The sequence below is a fragment of the Dama dama genome, chromosome 25 (assembly GCF_033118175.1).
Source record: "Dama dama isolate Ldn47 chromosome 25, ASM3311817v1, whole genome shotgun sequence".
Taxonomy (NCBI): domain Eukaryota; kingdom Metazoa; phylum Chordata; class Mammalia; order Artiodactyla; family Cervidae; genus Dama; species Dama dama.
The window spans coordinates 46,278,961-46,296,212 of NC_083705.1; the positions used below are offsets into that span (position 1 = coordinate 46,278,961).

Below are 17,252 nucleotides of genomic sequence, written 5' to 3' on the forward strand. Positions count from 1 at the left end.
CTCTCTTTTGGGCAAATTCATCAGCTTGTGTTCAGGGACTCATAACGAGGAGACTCAGGGTTTGAGCCCAGGTCTGTCTGACTTTCACATCTAAGCTCTTCTCCTGTGTTGCTCACTCTTATCTAATTGTAACCCCCAAATGTGCCTTTGCAACAGCACCTTGGAGAGAGCAGAAAAATAATAAAAAAAAGTCTAAGAAGGACCCTTACTCTTTCAAGAGCATTTCAGAATCAGCTTCAAGTGCCTACACCTCTATCCCAGAAGTGCAGTGTGTATGTGTAGAGAGAGAGAGAGAGACAGTCCAAGAGATTGAGAACCAGAAGGGAATCAAGGAACCATCACCAAAAAAGGCTCTGGCAGAAATTTGCAAGGGAATATTTGTGTGCCTTTATTCAGTTAGGCACTTCTGCCACATTTTTATTCATTCTACAAACACTTAGTGTCTACTTTCATCAGGCACTCTGCTAAATATTATGGATAAAGAGAAGAATGAGATACAGTCTCTGTTATTAGACATGTGGGTGTATGCGTGCTAAACACTCTCTGGACTGTAGCCTGCCAGGCTCCTCTGTCCATGAGATTCTCCAGGCAAGAATACTGGAGTGGGTTGCCATTTCCTTCTTCAGGGGATCTTCCCAACCCAGGGATCTAAACCGTGTCTGTGTCTTCTGCGTTGGCAGGAGGGTTCTTTACCACAAGCGCCACCTGGGAAACCCTATTAGACATGTACTTTGGTGATAATAGTCCAAGGTGAGAGGTTCTGATGGCATCCTAGGTGCCTTGTAGGAAAGTCTTCCTAGCCCAGATAGTGAGGAAAACATGTTTTGAAGAACAAGAGGAGTTAGCCAGAGACAGAAGCAGGAAAAGTCTTCTAGGAAGAGGAAACAGCGTGAACACAACAAATGTGGTCAATTTAGTTCCATCCTGAGTTAACCGGCTTTACTGAGTCCTCCTCATGACTGATTCTCAGGAAGAAAAGGATTCCACAGGGAAGAGGACAACCAGGCTGTCTGGGCTGAATGACAGACACCCCAGCGCCAATCTGCATGCTGTACTTACTGCTTCATCCAGCATGGGGCAGACACAGCCTTCCCACAGAGGGTCTTTATTAAGGATTGCTGATCACAACAACCTTTTTCACATGCATTATTTATATAACCCTCACCACAACCCTGTGATGTATTGCTATTAAGTGTTTCCACTCAACAGAGCTAACATAGGTCCAGAGGAGTTAAGAAACATGTCTAGAGTTTTGAAACAATGCTAGCAAATGGCTTTTGGTGCCCAAAAGCTCAGGCACGGTGCTTTTTCCATCATAATACAAGGATGATGATGATGATGATGTTAAGGAGGAGAAGGTAGAAGAGAAGGAAAGAGACCAGAGAGTCAGGAAAACCAGCATTTCTCAGAAGGTTCCTGGTGATTTCGGATTTGTTTCCATCAGGTGCAGACAGGATTTGGAAGGCTGGGCTCTCACTTCTGGGGCTTCCAAACACATGATGTCCTGCCAGATATTGTCACCATGGCTAAAGGGATTGGGAATGGCTTTCCCATGGCAGCAGTTGTAACAACTCCAGGTAGGAACCACGGGCAGTTTGTGTCTGCTTCTGGGCCCCTTGCCTCCCAATCGTAGAAAACATGTGTATTGTACCTTATGTGGGCTAGAGACCGTCATGGGAACTACACATGCATTTCCCAAGCAATATTAAAGGGAAACAGTCTGTCTGCCAGATTGTGGAAGAGATGGAAGAAAACCAGCCCTTTTTGCTCCTTGCTGTAGGGAAGACCAATTCTCCCAGCCTCACAGTGATATATAGGGTTCTACTACATTGACAAGGTCTAGGCAAATGTGCTCCAAAACAAAACCAACACAAGAGATCCATGTTAACCAACCTGAAGCCAGTCCTAAAGTGTCCAAGGAATCACATTCTGAGAACACTCTGACTTAGTCTTGCCACCACAATAAGCTGTAGAGTTAGCCTTCAGAGTGATAGTTTTCTCTTCTGATTATCAACAACTAAATACAATGCAATCTCACTTAACTAGAACAGTCTATAAAATGAACATTAGCATTAATTGTATTACCCATTTTAGTGAAGTTTTACAGAGAATACTTTTACAAACCACTTATTATTGAAAATCTTAAAGATTATTGCATTTATTTTTCCCACCAATAGCAAGCACACTTGAGAAACTTCAAAGGATAATTAAGTGCCTTGTAATATTTTAGTACTTTTATCAATTGAGGAAAGATATGAAAACGTGGGTGTTGAAGGTGAACTATAATGAACCGAATATATATTTTCACCCTCAAACCATCTGGAGATTGTTATGAAATCCTTGCTATGAGAGTTTTTTAAAAATATGTCCTTCTTAGTCCCAAGAGTGGAATACAGAAAAAAGGCTAATTAATGAGGATTCATGTAAGTTCCCATAAATCAAGTTTTAAAGTACTTTTCAATTCACACAACACATTGAAGATTTTACTAGTAAGCTTCTCATGGAGTAAATAAGCAGTTTTTCCTTACCTATTGTATTCATCAGCTTGGTCTACCATAACAAGATATCACAGGCTGGGTGGCTTAAACAACAGACATTTATTTTCCCACAGTTCTAGAGGCTAAAGTCCAAGGTAAAGGTAAGAGACCAGTTGAGTTCTGGTGAGATCTCTCTTGCAGATGACCCTCTGGCTGTGTCCTTTTCTGCAGTGAGAAAGGGCTCTGGTCTTTCTTCTTCTTATGAGGGCACCAATCCTATTGGATTAGGGCTCCACCCTTATGACCTTAGTTGCCTCTAGGGAGTCGCGCCGGGGGTTAGGGCTTCAACATATGAGTTGGGGATGCCTGAGGGGAGAGAGACAGTTCCATCCATAACATCACTATCTGGTGAGTGACGAATGAATCGGATGCCATGAAATATATTATAAACACCTTTCTACAACATGAAAGTAAATATAATCCAAATAGCACAATGAGAAATTATAGATGTGTCACTCTTTATCCACCTTTTATTTTCTCCGCCTAGAGATTGCCAAGTCCTTAACCAAGCGCCTGCTTCATTTCAATACCTTCGGAGGGAACCCCATGGCCTGCGCCATTGGTTCAGCCGTGCTTGAGGTACGTTCCAGCAGCTGTATCAACATCACTCATTTCACCAATCAACTACTTCAAAACTACACACATATTGTCAGGACTCTATCACATGACATAATTAAAGTGAAGAGTTAATTCCTAGTCCATGAATTTGTTTAGATTTCCAGTTATTATTCTGCTCCCTCTCCCATTTTTTGAGATCTACTATCAGTGCTTCAAGTATTGGATATGAAATCATATATAATAAGCCTCACACACATGGGAAACCTAAGAATTCCCCTAGCTAGCTGGTAGCACTGAAATTTCTTTTGTGATTTGATTGGTGCTTTATGGATGGTGACCAATGGCAATTTTTGATGTCAGTTGAATTTTGGTCCTGTCTTATATATGCTTCCTTACCTTTGTTGTACTGTCATAAGTGAAAAGACGAAAGAGCAGATGAGCTCTATGCAATTCCAGCTAGGTGATTCAGCTGTGGTTCAGCACTAGCCCATTGATTTTTGCCTGTGGTCTCATCTGTTGGAAAAGGTTTGCATAACTATATGCATAATAGCACTTGGTGCTAGTGGTAAAGAACCCCCCCCCCCAGCCCCCACCAATGCAGGAGACATAAAAGATGTGGGTTCAATCCTTGGGTCAGGAAGATCCCCTGAAGGAAGCATGGCAACCCGCTCCAGTACTCTTGCCTGGAAAATCCCTTGGACAGAGGAGCCTGACAAGCTGCAGTCCATAGCATCACAAAGAGTCGGACATGACTGAAGGGGCTTAGCATGCATGTATTATATGCATAATAGTGCGTGCTTAAATAAGTGTAGCATAGTTTCTGAAAGACTGCACAAGAAATTATTAACAGTGGTTGTTTGTGGGGAGAGAAACTTAGTGCTGGAGGACAGGGATCAGTGAGGCTCATTTTGCTCTTTGCTTCTGTACTTTGTGATGTTTGAACAAGGCACATGTTTCACTTGTTCAAAAAAATAAATTTAAAAGTATTTTTTAATAAAAATAAGTAAAAAGTCCCCTTTCTAATTAAAAAGTATATTCAAATATGATTAAATCTCAGAAAGAGAAAGTGTGGGTAGGATGTGACATTTATTTCATTCTGTAGAAATGCCAACTAGTGTTCTTTACGTGCTGAGTCACCTCAAACAATTTGGCAGGTAGGATGTAGGTGAACAAGGAGATCTTAAAAACATCAAGTTCTGCCTGCAGTTATGCAGTTACTATCGGCTGGTTATAAACATAGTGTACTGCTCATATGTGGTCCAGAATCACAGGTCTCTTACTATATAGCACAGGGAGCTCTGCTCGATGTTATGTGGCAGCCTGGACGGGAGGGGAGTTTGGGGGAGAATGGATACATGTATATGTGTGTCTGAGTCCCTTTGCTGTTTTCCTGAAACGATTACAACATTGTTAATCAGCTCTAGTACAAAATAAAAAGTTTAAAAAAGAAAAGAATCACAGATCTCTGCTGTGAGCAAAAGTAGGTGAAAATCCTTTTATATCTCAGGTGCCCTGACTCTGGGCCCACACAGAGCCCAACATTAAGATGTCTCTCTTATTTTTCCCTAAATGTTTACCCATTCCTGAAGATGAGAAGGGTATAAGGGAAGTGTTCCCTCTACCAAGACTTTTTTTCTCCCTACAGCAGATCTTTCTATGAGACGAGGTATGGCCACATAAGACTTTGGGTTCCATTTGTCTGGTCAAGTTTTGTAAACAGGTCACATACATTTATTTCTCAGTCCCTTTTAAAACTGTTTAAATGGAAAGTCATTTGGGGCTTTCTCTCAACAGGTGATTAAAGAAGAAAATCTACAAGAAAATAGCCAAGAAGTTGGCACCTATATGTTGCTGAAGTTGGCTAAGCTGCGGGATGAATTCGAAATTGTAGGAGATGTCCGAGGCAAAGGTCTCATGATAGGAATAGAAATGGTGAAGGATAAGGTAGGTGGTGATCTACTGGTCTCTCTGTAGCTTCTTGGAGCAGCAAGAGTTAAGGCAGGAAGCCTCGGCTACAAGCTCATTCATTCAGAGAGAGAGCAGGCAAAGACTGCAAGCGAAGCTCATTAGAAATGAGTAGAGTGTTAGAGCTTCCCCGGTGGCTCAGCGGTAAAGAATCCGCCTGCCAATGCAGGAGACACGGGTTTGATCCCTGGGTTGGAAAGATCCCCTGGAGAAGAGCATGGCAACCCATTCCAGTATTCTTGCTTGGAGAATCCCATGGACAGAGGATCCTGGCTGGCTACAGCCGATGGGGTTGCAAAGAGCCAGACACTACTGAAGCGACTGAGCATGAGAGAGAACATTGAGTGTAAACAACCTGATTGCGGGTCATGGAGAGTTCTGGAGCAGTGAGGAAGAGAATTTGGAGAAGGGAGCTGATGGTAGGCAAAGAGCATCAGCAATGACTGAATATTTTGCATTAGAAATACAAAGAAGGGGAGAATTACTGGGGGAGGGGCAGGCAGCCCAGAGAGCTAGTAGCAGGAAAAAGGGCCAGGAGACGGTTGTGGTGATGGTTTGGGTGACGATGTTAAAGATTTATAGAGTTTTGTATTTGTCTGTGAATGGACTTTAATCTCTCAATAACCAGGTGGAATGTGACTTTCTGATGACATACCCCACTGTGACCTCAAACTCAGTATGACAACAATTGAATTTAGGATTTTCCCTTAAGCCAGTGATTCTTCCCAAGGTCACCGTTTCTGTTTTGTAACCCCACTCTTCTCCCAATTCCCCAGCCTCAAAACCGCGAAATAATCTGTGGCTCCTTCTCTCTCCTTATTTCTAATGTCAAGTCCTATTGATTCTTCACCTTGTTTCTCAAATCTTTCCCACAGTCCCTCCTGCTGCCCCTAGGGTCCTTGTCGGTAGGAAATTGTCCTAATCCTCCATAAAAGTAAAATCTAGATCCTCAGAGGGGAGTGACAGCAGGAGAATTCTGGGATGGGAAGGAATAGTCAGACCGATGCCTTCCCCCTAATTCTTATCCTCGGGAGATGTCTTGCTGTTTGCTCTCACCATACCATCCTAGTTTAGAAGGACTGATTCTCAATTCTTTCAATATTCAGCCCAGACCATGAATATAAGACTTTTCCCTTAACACCACACAGCAGAGACAGTACAAGGCTGGAATGTTTAAATAAGATTTGAAAGCTATAAGAAGACAATAGGAAAATAAGAGTACTGTAATATGAGGGCAGGCCCTCTGGCTCACAAGCTGTGACATCCTTATCTTCAGCTTGGGGCCCTGTCAAGGGCTGTCGTAAGGTTCAGACGAGTCCATTCCAGTCCTCTCCCAACCCAGGAGCCCCTTCAAGGATACCTAGGCTCCTCAAAGCCCAGACTCCCCCGAGGAAAGCCGTATGAGAGAGGAGGCACTCCTGCCTTCCCTGCTAATCCAACCCCAGTTACTGTGTCCTTCAAGACACGTCAACAGAGACATTCATCAGGACTCGGGTTGTCATGGTAAAACGTCAGAATCTTCCCAAATGGCCACTGATACCAAACAAGCCAAGTGATGATAAATCCACACTATGTGGCACAGAAATATATGTGACATGGGAAGATATGCAGACTGTATTATGGAAAAAATAAGGCAGGCTATAAAATAGTATTTGTAGAATGAGCACTTTTCCTCTTTTCTCTGCCCTTCAGTAGTTGTAAGCATGGGGTCTGAAGGAACTTCTCTATTGTCCCCTCAATGACAGTACATCCAAATACCACTCAAACTTTTCCCCAGTCATGGAATATGGTGCTCTCTTCTCTGTCTCTAGCTTTGGAAATCCTAGCCTTTTTCAAGATCTCCTCCTGCTTAACGCTTGCCTTTGCTTCTCCCTCCAGCCTTCAGAGAATCCCTCTCACACTCACTGTCTAAAGAGCTCCTTTGAAAGGATATTTCAAATCATGTACTTGTTGACTCGATTTTCAAGTATCAATATCTTCTTTTCCTATATAAATTCGATGTTTTTGAGGCCCAGAAATACACAGATGATGAGCGCTTTACCAGTGTTTGTTGATTGATTTCAGGCCCTTGCAACACTTCAGACCACTTTCTTGTCATTGAAACAGTTCAGAGCTTGGCTTTGATGCTGTATTGATGTATTGATGCTATACAATATAACCCAGATTTAAAACTCCCATGTGCTGTTGGTAAGGATTTGAACTGGATACAGCCCTTTACAGAAATTCATCTGTGTCTATTAAAATATTAAATTTTCACCTAGACATTCCACTTATAGAGATGTGTCCTAGAGAAATATTCACAGATGTATGTAGATATAAATAAGCAAGGATGTTTGCAATATTGTTTTTGATCATAAACAAAAATAGGAAACAACATACATGTCCCAAATTAGGAGATTAAACAAATTGCTCTACCAACAAGCAACAAAATACTAGGTAGTCTTTAAAAAGACTAGGTCCAGATACACTGACATGGAAAGATGTTCAAGACACATTGTAAATTGTTCAAAGCAAATGCAAAACATTATAAAGTATGAGTTATTTTTAAACTGTGCATTTAATAGCATTTGTATGCATAAAAAAATTGTCTTGTTCACACCAAATTACTAACAGGCAGTGTCCCTAGGAGTAGGATTTTAGGAAGAGAAACTGCCAATTTTTACTAAATGCATTTCCATACTGCTTTAAGGAGTTTTCCCCAATAACCATGAACTACTTTTATAATTGTTTAAATGAAAACCTACCCTCTCAAAACAAGTTGACAAACACAAACAAAATAAACATGAAGCTACATTATACCCTCAAGAAGAGGCTAGTTACTAACATGCCTATTTGATTATGGGGCTGTTGGAACTCAGGTTCAAGCACAGAGCCGGGTCAGGCTATCCTGTGGCTTTGCCTTGTTAGATTTTTTTCAACCATGCTTTTCTCTGCATATGCCTACAAGATGGTCAATTAGTCTTGGCAGCTGAGGCTAGGGAGTGACAAAAAAGGACAGAGGAGCAGAGAGGGTGCTGGCTCAGACCAGGGTGAGACTAAAGTCCCTCCCCAGGCCCTTGCTGGCCACCCAGACCCCGCAATCCAGCTGCCCCTCAGGAACCCTTCCTGACCTCTGAACCCTCATCCCCTAAACCATATTTGACTTCTTTCTAGTTTTCACAGTTTGTGCTGTTCAGTGATTAGTTGCTCAGTCGTGTGTGACTCTTGGTGTTCCCACGGACTGTAGCTCCTCTGGATTCTCCAGGCAAGAGTACTGGAGTGGGTTGCCATGCCCTTCTCAGGGGATCTTCCCAAGCCAGGGATTGAACCCAGGTCTCTCACACTGCAAGTGGATTCTTCACCAGCTGAGCTACCCAGGAAGCCTTTTCACCGTTTAGCCCTAAATTATATTGCCGTGTTTGTCTTCCCTCACGAGAGCCTCAGGGACAAGCAGGATAACATTTTGGATCAATGAGGTGATCCTAGTCTTTTACCCCATCATGCGTCCTCTTCTTGTCTGAATGTTTGAATAATATTTTCCTAGTCTTAAAGCTTCACAACAGATGGAGAATACAGACCTCTGTGGGAGGTACAGTCTGAGCCTGTGCTCAGCCACTGACACCTAACCAGGAAAGGATTCAGGGTGGATGGGGCGAGGGGATGGATACCCAAGCCTAGAGGAAGGCAGTTGGGAAGCCCAGAGCAGAAAAATGAAGCCGGGAGCATGGGAGGGAGCCCTCCTCCACCTCACAGGGATCGCAGGGGTTGGCCCATGAGCCAGGATCATGCCCAAATGCCTTTGAAGCCAGAGAGCCAGATCCAGGGCTGATGCTTTCAGGGCTGTGCCACAGAAGAGAGGCCAGCGGCGGTGACCATGCTTAGCGCTCACAGCAGAGGGATCACAGCCCAGCATCTGAAGAGCATTTACAAACACAGTTGTCGAAGCCCTGCTCTACAGGCTTCCCACGTGGCTCAGTGGTAAAGAATCCACCTGCCAGTGCAGGTTCAGTCCCGAGTCAGGAAGATCCCCTGGAGAAGGAAACACCAACCCACTCCAGTATTCTTGCCTGGAGAATCCCCACGGACAGAGGAGCCTGGTGGGCTACAGTCCATGGAGTCACAAGAGTCGGACGTGACTAAGCGACTAAGCACACAGCACGTGATGTTCAGATGGGATCGTGGTGAAGTACTAGTGGTAAAGAACCCGCCTCCCAGTGCAGAAGACATTAAGAGATGTAGATTCGATCCCTGGGTTGGGAAGATCCCCTGGAGGAGGGTATGGCAACCCATTCCAGTATTCTTGCCTGGGAAACCTCATGGACAGAAGAGCCAGGCGGGCTACAGTCCACGGGGTGGTAAAAGAGCTGGATGTGACTTAATGACTAAACAAAGCCCTGCCCCAGATAATCAATAGGCCTGGCCTGAGGCCTAAATGTCTGTGGTTCAAAATGGCTTCCAGATGATGCAGATGCGCAGCCAGACTTGACTATAGAGGTTGGTGTTCATTAACAACAGAAGTCCCAGTCCAATGTCATCAGACGGGTGCTGGCAAGCCTGGGCCCACAAGGAGTCACCACCTTCAGATGCCACGTGACCCGAACCAACCTCTGGGTCTCCAGAGAGCTTACCTCTCCTGACCCTGGAGTGTTAAGTCTTGGGTGTAAAAGAGCAAATTCCACAAGGAGGGAAGACGAGGACACAGGGCCCCACGGTGGCTGCCCAGGCTGTGCTGTAGCTCAGAAAGAGCTTGGGCTGCTCGTGTCATTGTGCAACTTCTGAGCCGTTTCCTGGACTCTGAAACGAACTTTTTACAGGGACAAAACCAAGTGAAGAGTTGAGGACAATTTCCACACAAATAAAACAGGCTCCAAATATAGCTATGACAGAATCAACCTCCTGGGGTAACCACCTGCAACGCCAAGATTCACTGGCGATCTGCATTTAACTTCATCTTGTCTTTGGGAATCTGGGATGAATTGGGATAAAAAACAAATATTTTTAATAACACCGCCCCCCAAAATAAATCCGATCCAGAAATTAACAGCTTTGTTCAATTACAGGGGGAGAGAGATTGAGAGGGAGAGTAGAGCATTGATTGCTTGAGTTGCTTTTAATTTCTCTTAGAAATAATGTGTTTAATTGTTCAAACGTTAAACATGAAGTATTTTTTAAATGTATTTACAGGTGAGCCACCAGCCTCTTCCCCGTGAAGAGGTAAATCAAATCCACCACGACTGCAAATGCATGGGGCTTCTGATTGGCAGAGGCGGCCTTTTCTCTCAGGTAAGAAAAAGGCTGGTCTTTACCTGTCAGTTTAGGTGGGCATCTCCTAATGTCCCAGTGCTGGTCCCTTTCCTTGGCGCCTGTGAGAAGGGAACCCAGTTCCACTTCGTCTAGGCTTCACTGCTCGGTGCTGTGTTTAGTCACTCGGTCGTGTCTGACTCTTTGTGACCACCAGACTCCTCTGTCCACGGAATTCTCCAGGCAAAAATACTGGAGTGGATTGCCATGCGCTCCTCCAGGGGACCTTCCCAAGCCAGGGATTGAACCCAGGTCTCCTACATTGCAGGCAGATTCTTTATCATCTGATCCACCAGGGAAGCCCAGCCTTCACAGCTCAGATATTTTCAAAAGAAAGGGACAGTGATGCCTTTGGGCCACTAGAGGGCGCCATGCTAAATGGTTTGGTTCCCGCGGTTCTGCGGGGAATGGACACAGAGGACAGTCTAAGGTGGCAGAAACGGACTGCGCTGACAAGCCAGACTTACAGGATGGGTTATAATAGTGTCATAACGGTCGTGCATAAACAGCTTGTCTCATGTATGAATTAGTTCTAACCTCTGGAAGAGCAATCCTAGTCGTTTTGAACTCAGTGCTGGACTCTAGCCCTGTGAATCGCAAGTCTACCAAGCTTTAGTGGCCGCTGTGGCCAGGAGCAATGTCACAGTGCTGGCAGGCCCAGGTGACCCTCGGAGGAGGTGGGGGACCACCCTGGCTGCATCCCTGATGAAGAACTCAGAAGCAGCCACTCCGGGTGCCCTTCACCCTCAGGCTGGGAAAGGCGGAGAGCGAGCTCTCCCTGGCCCAAACTCCTGGAAAAGCCAAGCGCAGCCCTGCAGTCCGGACCCTGGTGTGGCCCTGCTGTGGGCAGGGGCAGCTACTGCTGTGAAGTGATGTGTGCTCCATCTCGCACATCCCAGGACCCGCTCCAGGAATTAGCTCCAGGACAGAGATTTAAGGATTTAGGGTCATGCCTGTTCCTCCCCTAGGTTGTCCTTAGCCTTTGGCCTCTTTCTTTCCCATTTCAAACAGGGGTCATCCTTCCTAGTTTCTCTGCTCCGTTGCTGCCCCTCAGTCTATTTCAGCAAGTACTCTTGACCGATGCTTCTTAGAGAAAATGGAAGCTACTAGGCAAGGTCCCTGCAGATGCTCCTCTGTCTGGGAGCCATTTCCCACCTCCTTTCCTAAAGGTTAGGGAGACCGAGTCGTCTCTCCTGTTCAGATCTGAATCTGCCACCTGTGCTTTGGACCCTCCTCACTCCCTCCACTTAAGGAAACAGGTCTGGGTCCTCTTATTTCTGCAGCTTTTCCTCAGCTTCCCATCAGCTTGTAAACAAAGAGACTGAAAGCTCTCCCAGCCCAAACCAAACCATAGCAAACAAAACCAGAGGAGCACTTTTGCTGGGAAATGCTGAGTTTTGTCTAGTCCTGGTCCCAGATATTTTTCTGTATGAATCAGACAGAGCAAATTAATGATTCAAAGTCCCAAGATGGGTTACTTATGAAGACAGAAAATAATTCATTGTTTACTTGCCTAGTTATTCCTTAGTTACCTGGCACGCACGTAAGTGCTAAGGAGTCACTGGTAGGCTGGATACAAAAGCTACAATGATAAATAAGATCTACCCTTCCCTCCATGGAGCTGGCAGAGGAGAAAGACACAAACAGAAAATTATAATACAATATAGTAAGCTTGCCATAACCATAAAAAGGGATAGTATAGGAGGAAAGAGAAGAGACTCCTGGGTCAGCTTTTCTGGCTAGGCTGAGCCTTAAACAGTGATAAACTCTCAAAGCACACACAGAAATATGGCAGTGTGTGAAGAGCTACACACACAGACACACACATATCTTGGGGCTGGAGCAGGAGTCTGGAGGCTGTGAGTGGTAAAGATGAGAAGCCTTACTACTTTTCAGACACTGTTCGAAAACACTTTGCATACGTTGATTCATTTAATCCTCTCAGCACACCTATGAAATAAGTATTACTATCCTTATTTTACAGATGAAGAAAAGGAGGCACAGAGGGGTTAAGTAAGTTGCCCAAGTTGCACAACTAGGAAGTTGCCCAAGTCACTCAGGATCCAGACTCAGGCAGCCTGATTTCTGAGTCTGTCCTCTGAGGAAGGTAAAGCTGAGGGGACATGACTGGAGGCAGGCTGCGGGTGGGGGCTGATGATTTTGTCTGATCTGGAACAGCAGCAGTAGCGACAGAGGAGACCCTGAGAGAGCAGAAGGGCAGGGAAATACACGGGGCTTGGGTATGACGGCAGGGGGGCGTCAAGGATGACTCCCTCGTGTCTAACTTGGATTAGGGAGTGTGAGGATGAGTGCAGCTTCGGACTTGGTCCCTTTCCTTCTTAGACAAGTCTGTAGATCAGAGGAGAAAATCAAGGCGAGGATCACAATTTGGAGGTCATCAACATAGAAGTGGGGAGCAGAGGAGATCTCCTGGGAAGGGAGTCTGGATGTGAAATGCAGAGAGGTGAGGAGAGACAGAGGGGTCATGTCAGCATTTAAAGGGCAGGTGGAATAATAGGCACCCAGATGGCAGAGACGGGCTTCCCTGATGGTCCACTGCTAAGACTCCTCACTCAGTGCAGGGGGGCCCGCGTTCGATCCTTGGTCAGGAAACTAGATGCCACAATGAAGGCCTGGCACAACCACAGAAATAAATATTTAGAAAACAACAGCAGGCAGAGAGCTATGAGGTGAGTGAGAAGTCATAGAAGCAAGAGTGGAGAGGTTTGGGAAGGGGGAGGGGTTGGAATGCTAAATGCAGATGAGAAGACCAGAAAGGATAAGGGCTGGAATGTGCTCATTGGGATTCTGCACTCAGCAAGTGACCAGTAGTTTTAGTCAGAGTGGAGTCAGAAGGCTGGTGGGATAGAAACCAGACTGCACTGAGTTGAGATGTGAATAGAGGGAAGGAAGAGTGAAAGATAATGGCCAATAGCATCAACCAGACTTTTTATTTATTAAGTATAAAAAAAGGAAGGAGAATATTTGTATGGTAGCTAGAAGGGACCAGGAAGGTCAACACGTTTTTATTTGTGGCTCCAGTACTCTTGCTTGGCCCCTTCGTGGGTCACTGCCTTGTCATGGTGAAGGGGCCTGTGAACTCAATGAAGCTATGAGTCATGCTGTGCAAGGCCACCCAAGACAGACGGGTCATAGCAGAGAGTTCTGACAAAATGTGATCCACTGGAGGAGAGAATGGCAAATCAGCCCAGTGTACTTGCTGTGAGAACCTCATGAACTATATAAAAGGCCAAAAAGATATGACACCAAAAGATAAGTCCCCCAGGTCTGACGTTGTCCAATATGCTACTGGGGAAGAACAAAGTTTCAGTGTTATGCAAACCAAGAACTTCCAGATGTCCGAACTGGGTTTAGAAAATGAGGAGGAACTAGAGATCAAATTGTCAACATTCACTATATTATAGAGAAAGCAAGGGAATTTCAGAAAAATATCTATCTCTGTTTCATTGACTACGCTAAAGCCTTCGACTGTGTGGTTTGTGACAAACTGTGGAAAGCTCTTAGAGAGATGGGAATACCAGACCATCCTACCCGTCTCCTGTATGCAGGTCAAGAAGCAACAGTTAGAATCCTACATGGAACAACTGCTTGTTTCAAGATTGAGAAAGGGGTACGACACAACTGTCTACTGTCACCCTGTTTATTTAATCTATATGCTGAGTACATCATGAGAGATGCTGGGCTGGATGAGTTACAAGCTGGAAATCAGAATAGGTGGGAGAAATATCAACAACCTCAGATATGCAGATAACACCACTCTAATGTTAGAAGGTGAAGAGGAACTAAAGAACATCTTGATTTGGGTGAAGGAGGAGCATGAAAGAGCCAGCTTTAGACTAAATATTTTTTTAAAACTCAGATAGTGGCATTTGGCCTTATTACTGCATGGCAAATAGAAGGGGAAAAGGTGGAAGTAGTGACAGATTTCCTCTTCTTTGACTTCAAAATCACAGAGAACAGTGACTGCAGCCATGAAATCAGAAGACAATTGCTTCTTGGCAGGAAAGTGATGACAAACCCTAGTGTGTTGAGAGACATTACTCTGTCAGCAAAAGTCCATATAGTCAAGGCTATGATCTTTCCAGTGGTCACATACCATTGTGAGAACTGGACCATAAGGCAGAATGCCAAAGAATTGATGCCTTCAAACTGTGGTTGGTGCTGGAAAAGACGCCCGAAAGTCCCTTGGACAGCAAAGAGATCAAACTAGTCACTCTTAAGGGAGATCAACCCTGAATATTCATTGGAAGGACTGATGCTGAAGCTGAAGCTCCAGTATCTTGGTCATCTGATTCGAACAGATGACTCATTGGAAAAATCCCTGTTGTTGGGAAGGAGAAGGGCATCAGAGGATGAGATGGCTGGACAGCATCACTGATGCAATGAACGTGAACTTGGGCAGACTCTGGGAGATGGTGAGGGACATAGAGGCCTGGCTTGCTACAGTCCATGGGGTCTGACTGTCCATGGAAACAGTCGGACACAACTGAGCGACCAAACAACAACAACAACAACAACAACTGTTGCCTGGAGAATCCCATGGATGGGGGAACCTGACAGGCTACAGTCCATAGGGTCGCAAAGAGTCAGACATGACTGAAGAGACTTGGCTTGCATGCATGCATGCATGTGTGGCTTGGATTTGATTGACAAGAGCTTTAAGGCTGCTTATTTATAGGCTGAGGGGAAGTTGAGGAGGAGGTGAAGATGCAAGTGAATGCAGAGATGTTTCCTGGAGGGGAGGTGAATGGTGTTTCATGGGCCAAAGGCACAGGTGGAAAATTTGGAGTCGAATACTAGAGACAGCTCATTCTCTGAACCTTCAGGCAAGAATATAAGAATGTGTGTGGGAGCGAGCAAATTTACAGAGCCTTCTTGCCTGACAGCGTCTGAGAAGCAGGAGTCAAGATTGTCTGTGAAATAGAGTAAGGGGTGTAGGAGTTGAGCCAGGGATGACAGAGGACCTGAACATTCAGGGCACCAGCAGAAGCAGGACTCTACTTTAGTTGGTCTGTCAGTCCACCAGCGGTTTGAGTTTCTTTACCACTTCTCAGCTGTCTGTTGGAGCAAAAGTTCTGTGATAGCTCTGATCGGGGCTGGGACTTTGCCGTGTGGGTACAGCAGCAGAAGGGCAGAAAGGGGCAGGTGAGAGAGTGGTTCATGTCCTTAATCCTGTGCTCCGAGCTGGGTAAGAAGGGGAGGCAGAGGTCTAAGCAGAGTGACAGATCCACAGATCATGGAGGCATGAGGAGACTGCTAAAGTTTCCGTGAGAAAGGCAGAGGCAGCGGGAATCAGAAATTGAGGAATTCCTAGTGAAGATGAGGCTTGTGGGGCTGGCCTGGGATGTGCAGGAATGTGGAGGAGGATCATAGATGAAGTTTCTGGAAGATGTGGCCATCAAGAAACTGAGAAATTGGACTTCCCTGGTGGTCCAGTGGTTAAGACTGCATGCTCCTAATGCAGGGGGCCCAGGTTCAATTCCTGGTCAAGGAATTAGACCCTACATGCTGCAACTAAGACCCAGCACAGCTAAATAAGTAAAATTAAAAAAAGAAAGAAAGAAATGGAGATGCCAGTTTGTTGGGTTGTACACTGGGACACAGAAGTCAACCTCGGTGGTGGCAGAATTGGAGGGTGGATAGAGGCTTAAGACCTCAGTGGAGGTTGTGCAAGGACCAGGAGGTCAGCAGATGACAAAAATGAAAAGAGGCAGAGAAGATGGTACCAGAATTGTTGAGACTAGAGGATGGATGGCCTGGATACAGCACTGGGTCAGGAGAAGACCAACCCTTGAGGGAAATATAAGGACTGTTATGAAAGCAAGATGTTGGATTCTCAGTCTAGTGCATTTCCTTGAAATCATAGTTCATTCTATGATGACCCTTTGCTCTATTTTTCCTTTGTCTCCTCAGACTTTCCGCATTGCACCCTCAATGTGCATCACTAAACCAGAAGCTGATTTTGCGGTGGAAGTGTTTCGCTCTGCCTTAATTCAACACATGAAGAGAAGAGCTAAATAAAATTTTTAAGAATAAAAGCACCACAAGCCTCAAGAACTCCCCACTTATGTTCAGGAGTTAATTTGAGAAATTCTAAAACCACTGGTCTTGGTTGTCAGTGGTTGACTACCTACCAACCATGTTTGTTAGCAGAGTCCCTATTATCCCCTATTACCTTGAGAAAGCCATCCTGCAGGAAACGACCTGACTCCCTAGCTCAGAGAATAAATCCTAATTAACCTGGGTTAGTTATGGTAATTTGACTCCCCTCTGTGGTGAATGTTTATACCTGATATATGACATGATTCCTCCAGGAAAATCTTCTGGTGGAGGCGCCTTTGGGGAAATGTTTCTTCATCCTCTGCTCTTCATCATCGGAAGAGATGTCTTCTTCTTGCACCAAAGCATCAGATATCAGGGTAGGATGGCTCCAACCACAACAGTCACTTTGTAGTCTTGAGAACAAAGCTTATTTGCTGAGGTTGAAAGGTAGAGAGAAGCTGAATTCTTAGTGATGTCAACAGGCCACTGACTTACCCTGTCCTGGAGCCACCTTACCTTTGGGCTCCTTATTATATGAGAAAATAAATCCAATAGACTACACAAGTCTTTTTAATTTTACAATCATAAGCATCCTGAGAAATGAGGCAGAAAATACCCCACATAGATAACTGTCCTGTCCTTTGACTCCGTTAAAATGTCTATCAGAGTCTTCTTTGTCTCCGCTGCCATCATCTTACCCTGGACTAAATTCTCATTACTCCTATTCTTTTAATACTATGTCCAATATTATTTATAACAAGACTTGTAGCAATCTACACGTATTTTTATACTTTCTTTTTTTAATATTCATTTCCACTGTGGTTGATCACAGGATATTGAATATTGACA

The 17,252-nt window shown here is 44.9% G+C and overlaps 1 protein-coding gene across 1 annotated transcript in view; it reads left to right on the forward strand.

The window, feature by feature from the left end:
- AGXT2 (alanine--glyoxylate aminotransferase 2) overlaps nucleotides 1-16,382 on the forward strand; it is a 40,927-nt gene extending 24,545 nt beyond the window's left edge. Inside the window, exons 10-14 of the mRNA XM_061129725.1 lie at nucleotides 1,445-1,577; nucleotides 3,025-3,116; nucleotides 4,890-5,039; nucleotides 10,224-10,322; nucleotides 16,275-16,382. Of these exons, the coding sequence (XP_060985708.1) occupies nucleotides 1,445-1,577; nucleotides 3,025-3,116; nucleotides 4,890-5,039; nucleotides 10,224-10,322; nucleotides 16,275-16,382 (582 nt within the window). The remainder of the gene's footprint in view (nucleotides 1-1,444; nucleotides 1,578-3,024; nucleotides 3,117-4,889; nucleotides 5,040-10,223; nucleotides 10,323-16,274) is intronic.
- The last annotated feature ends 870 nt before the right edge of the window (nucleotides 16,383-17,252 follow it).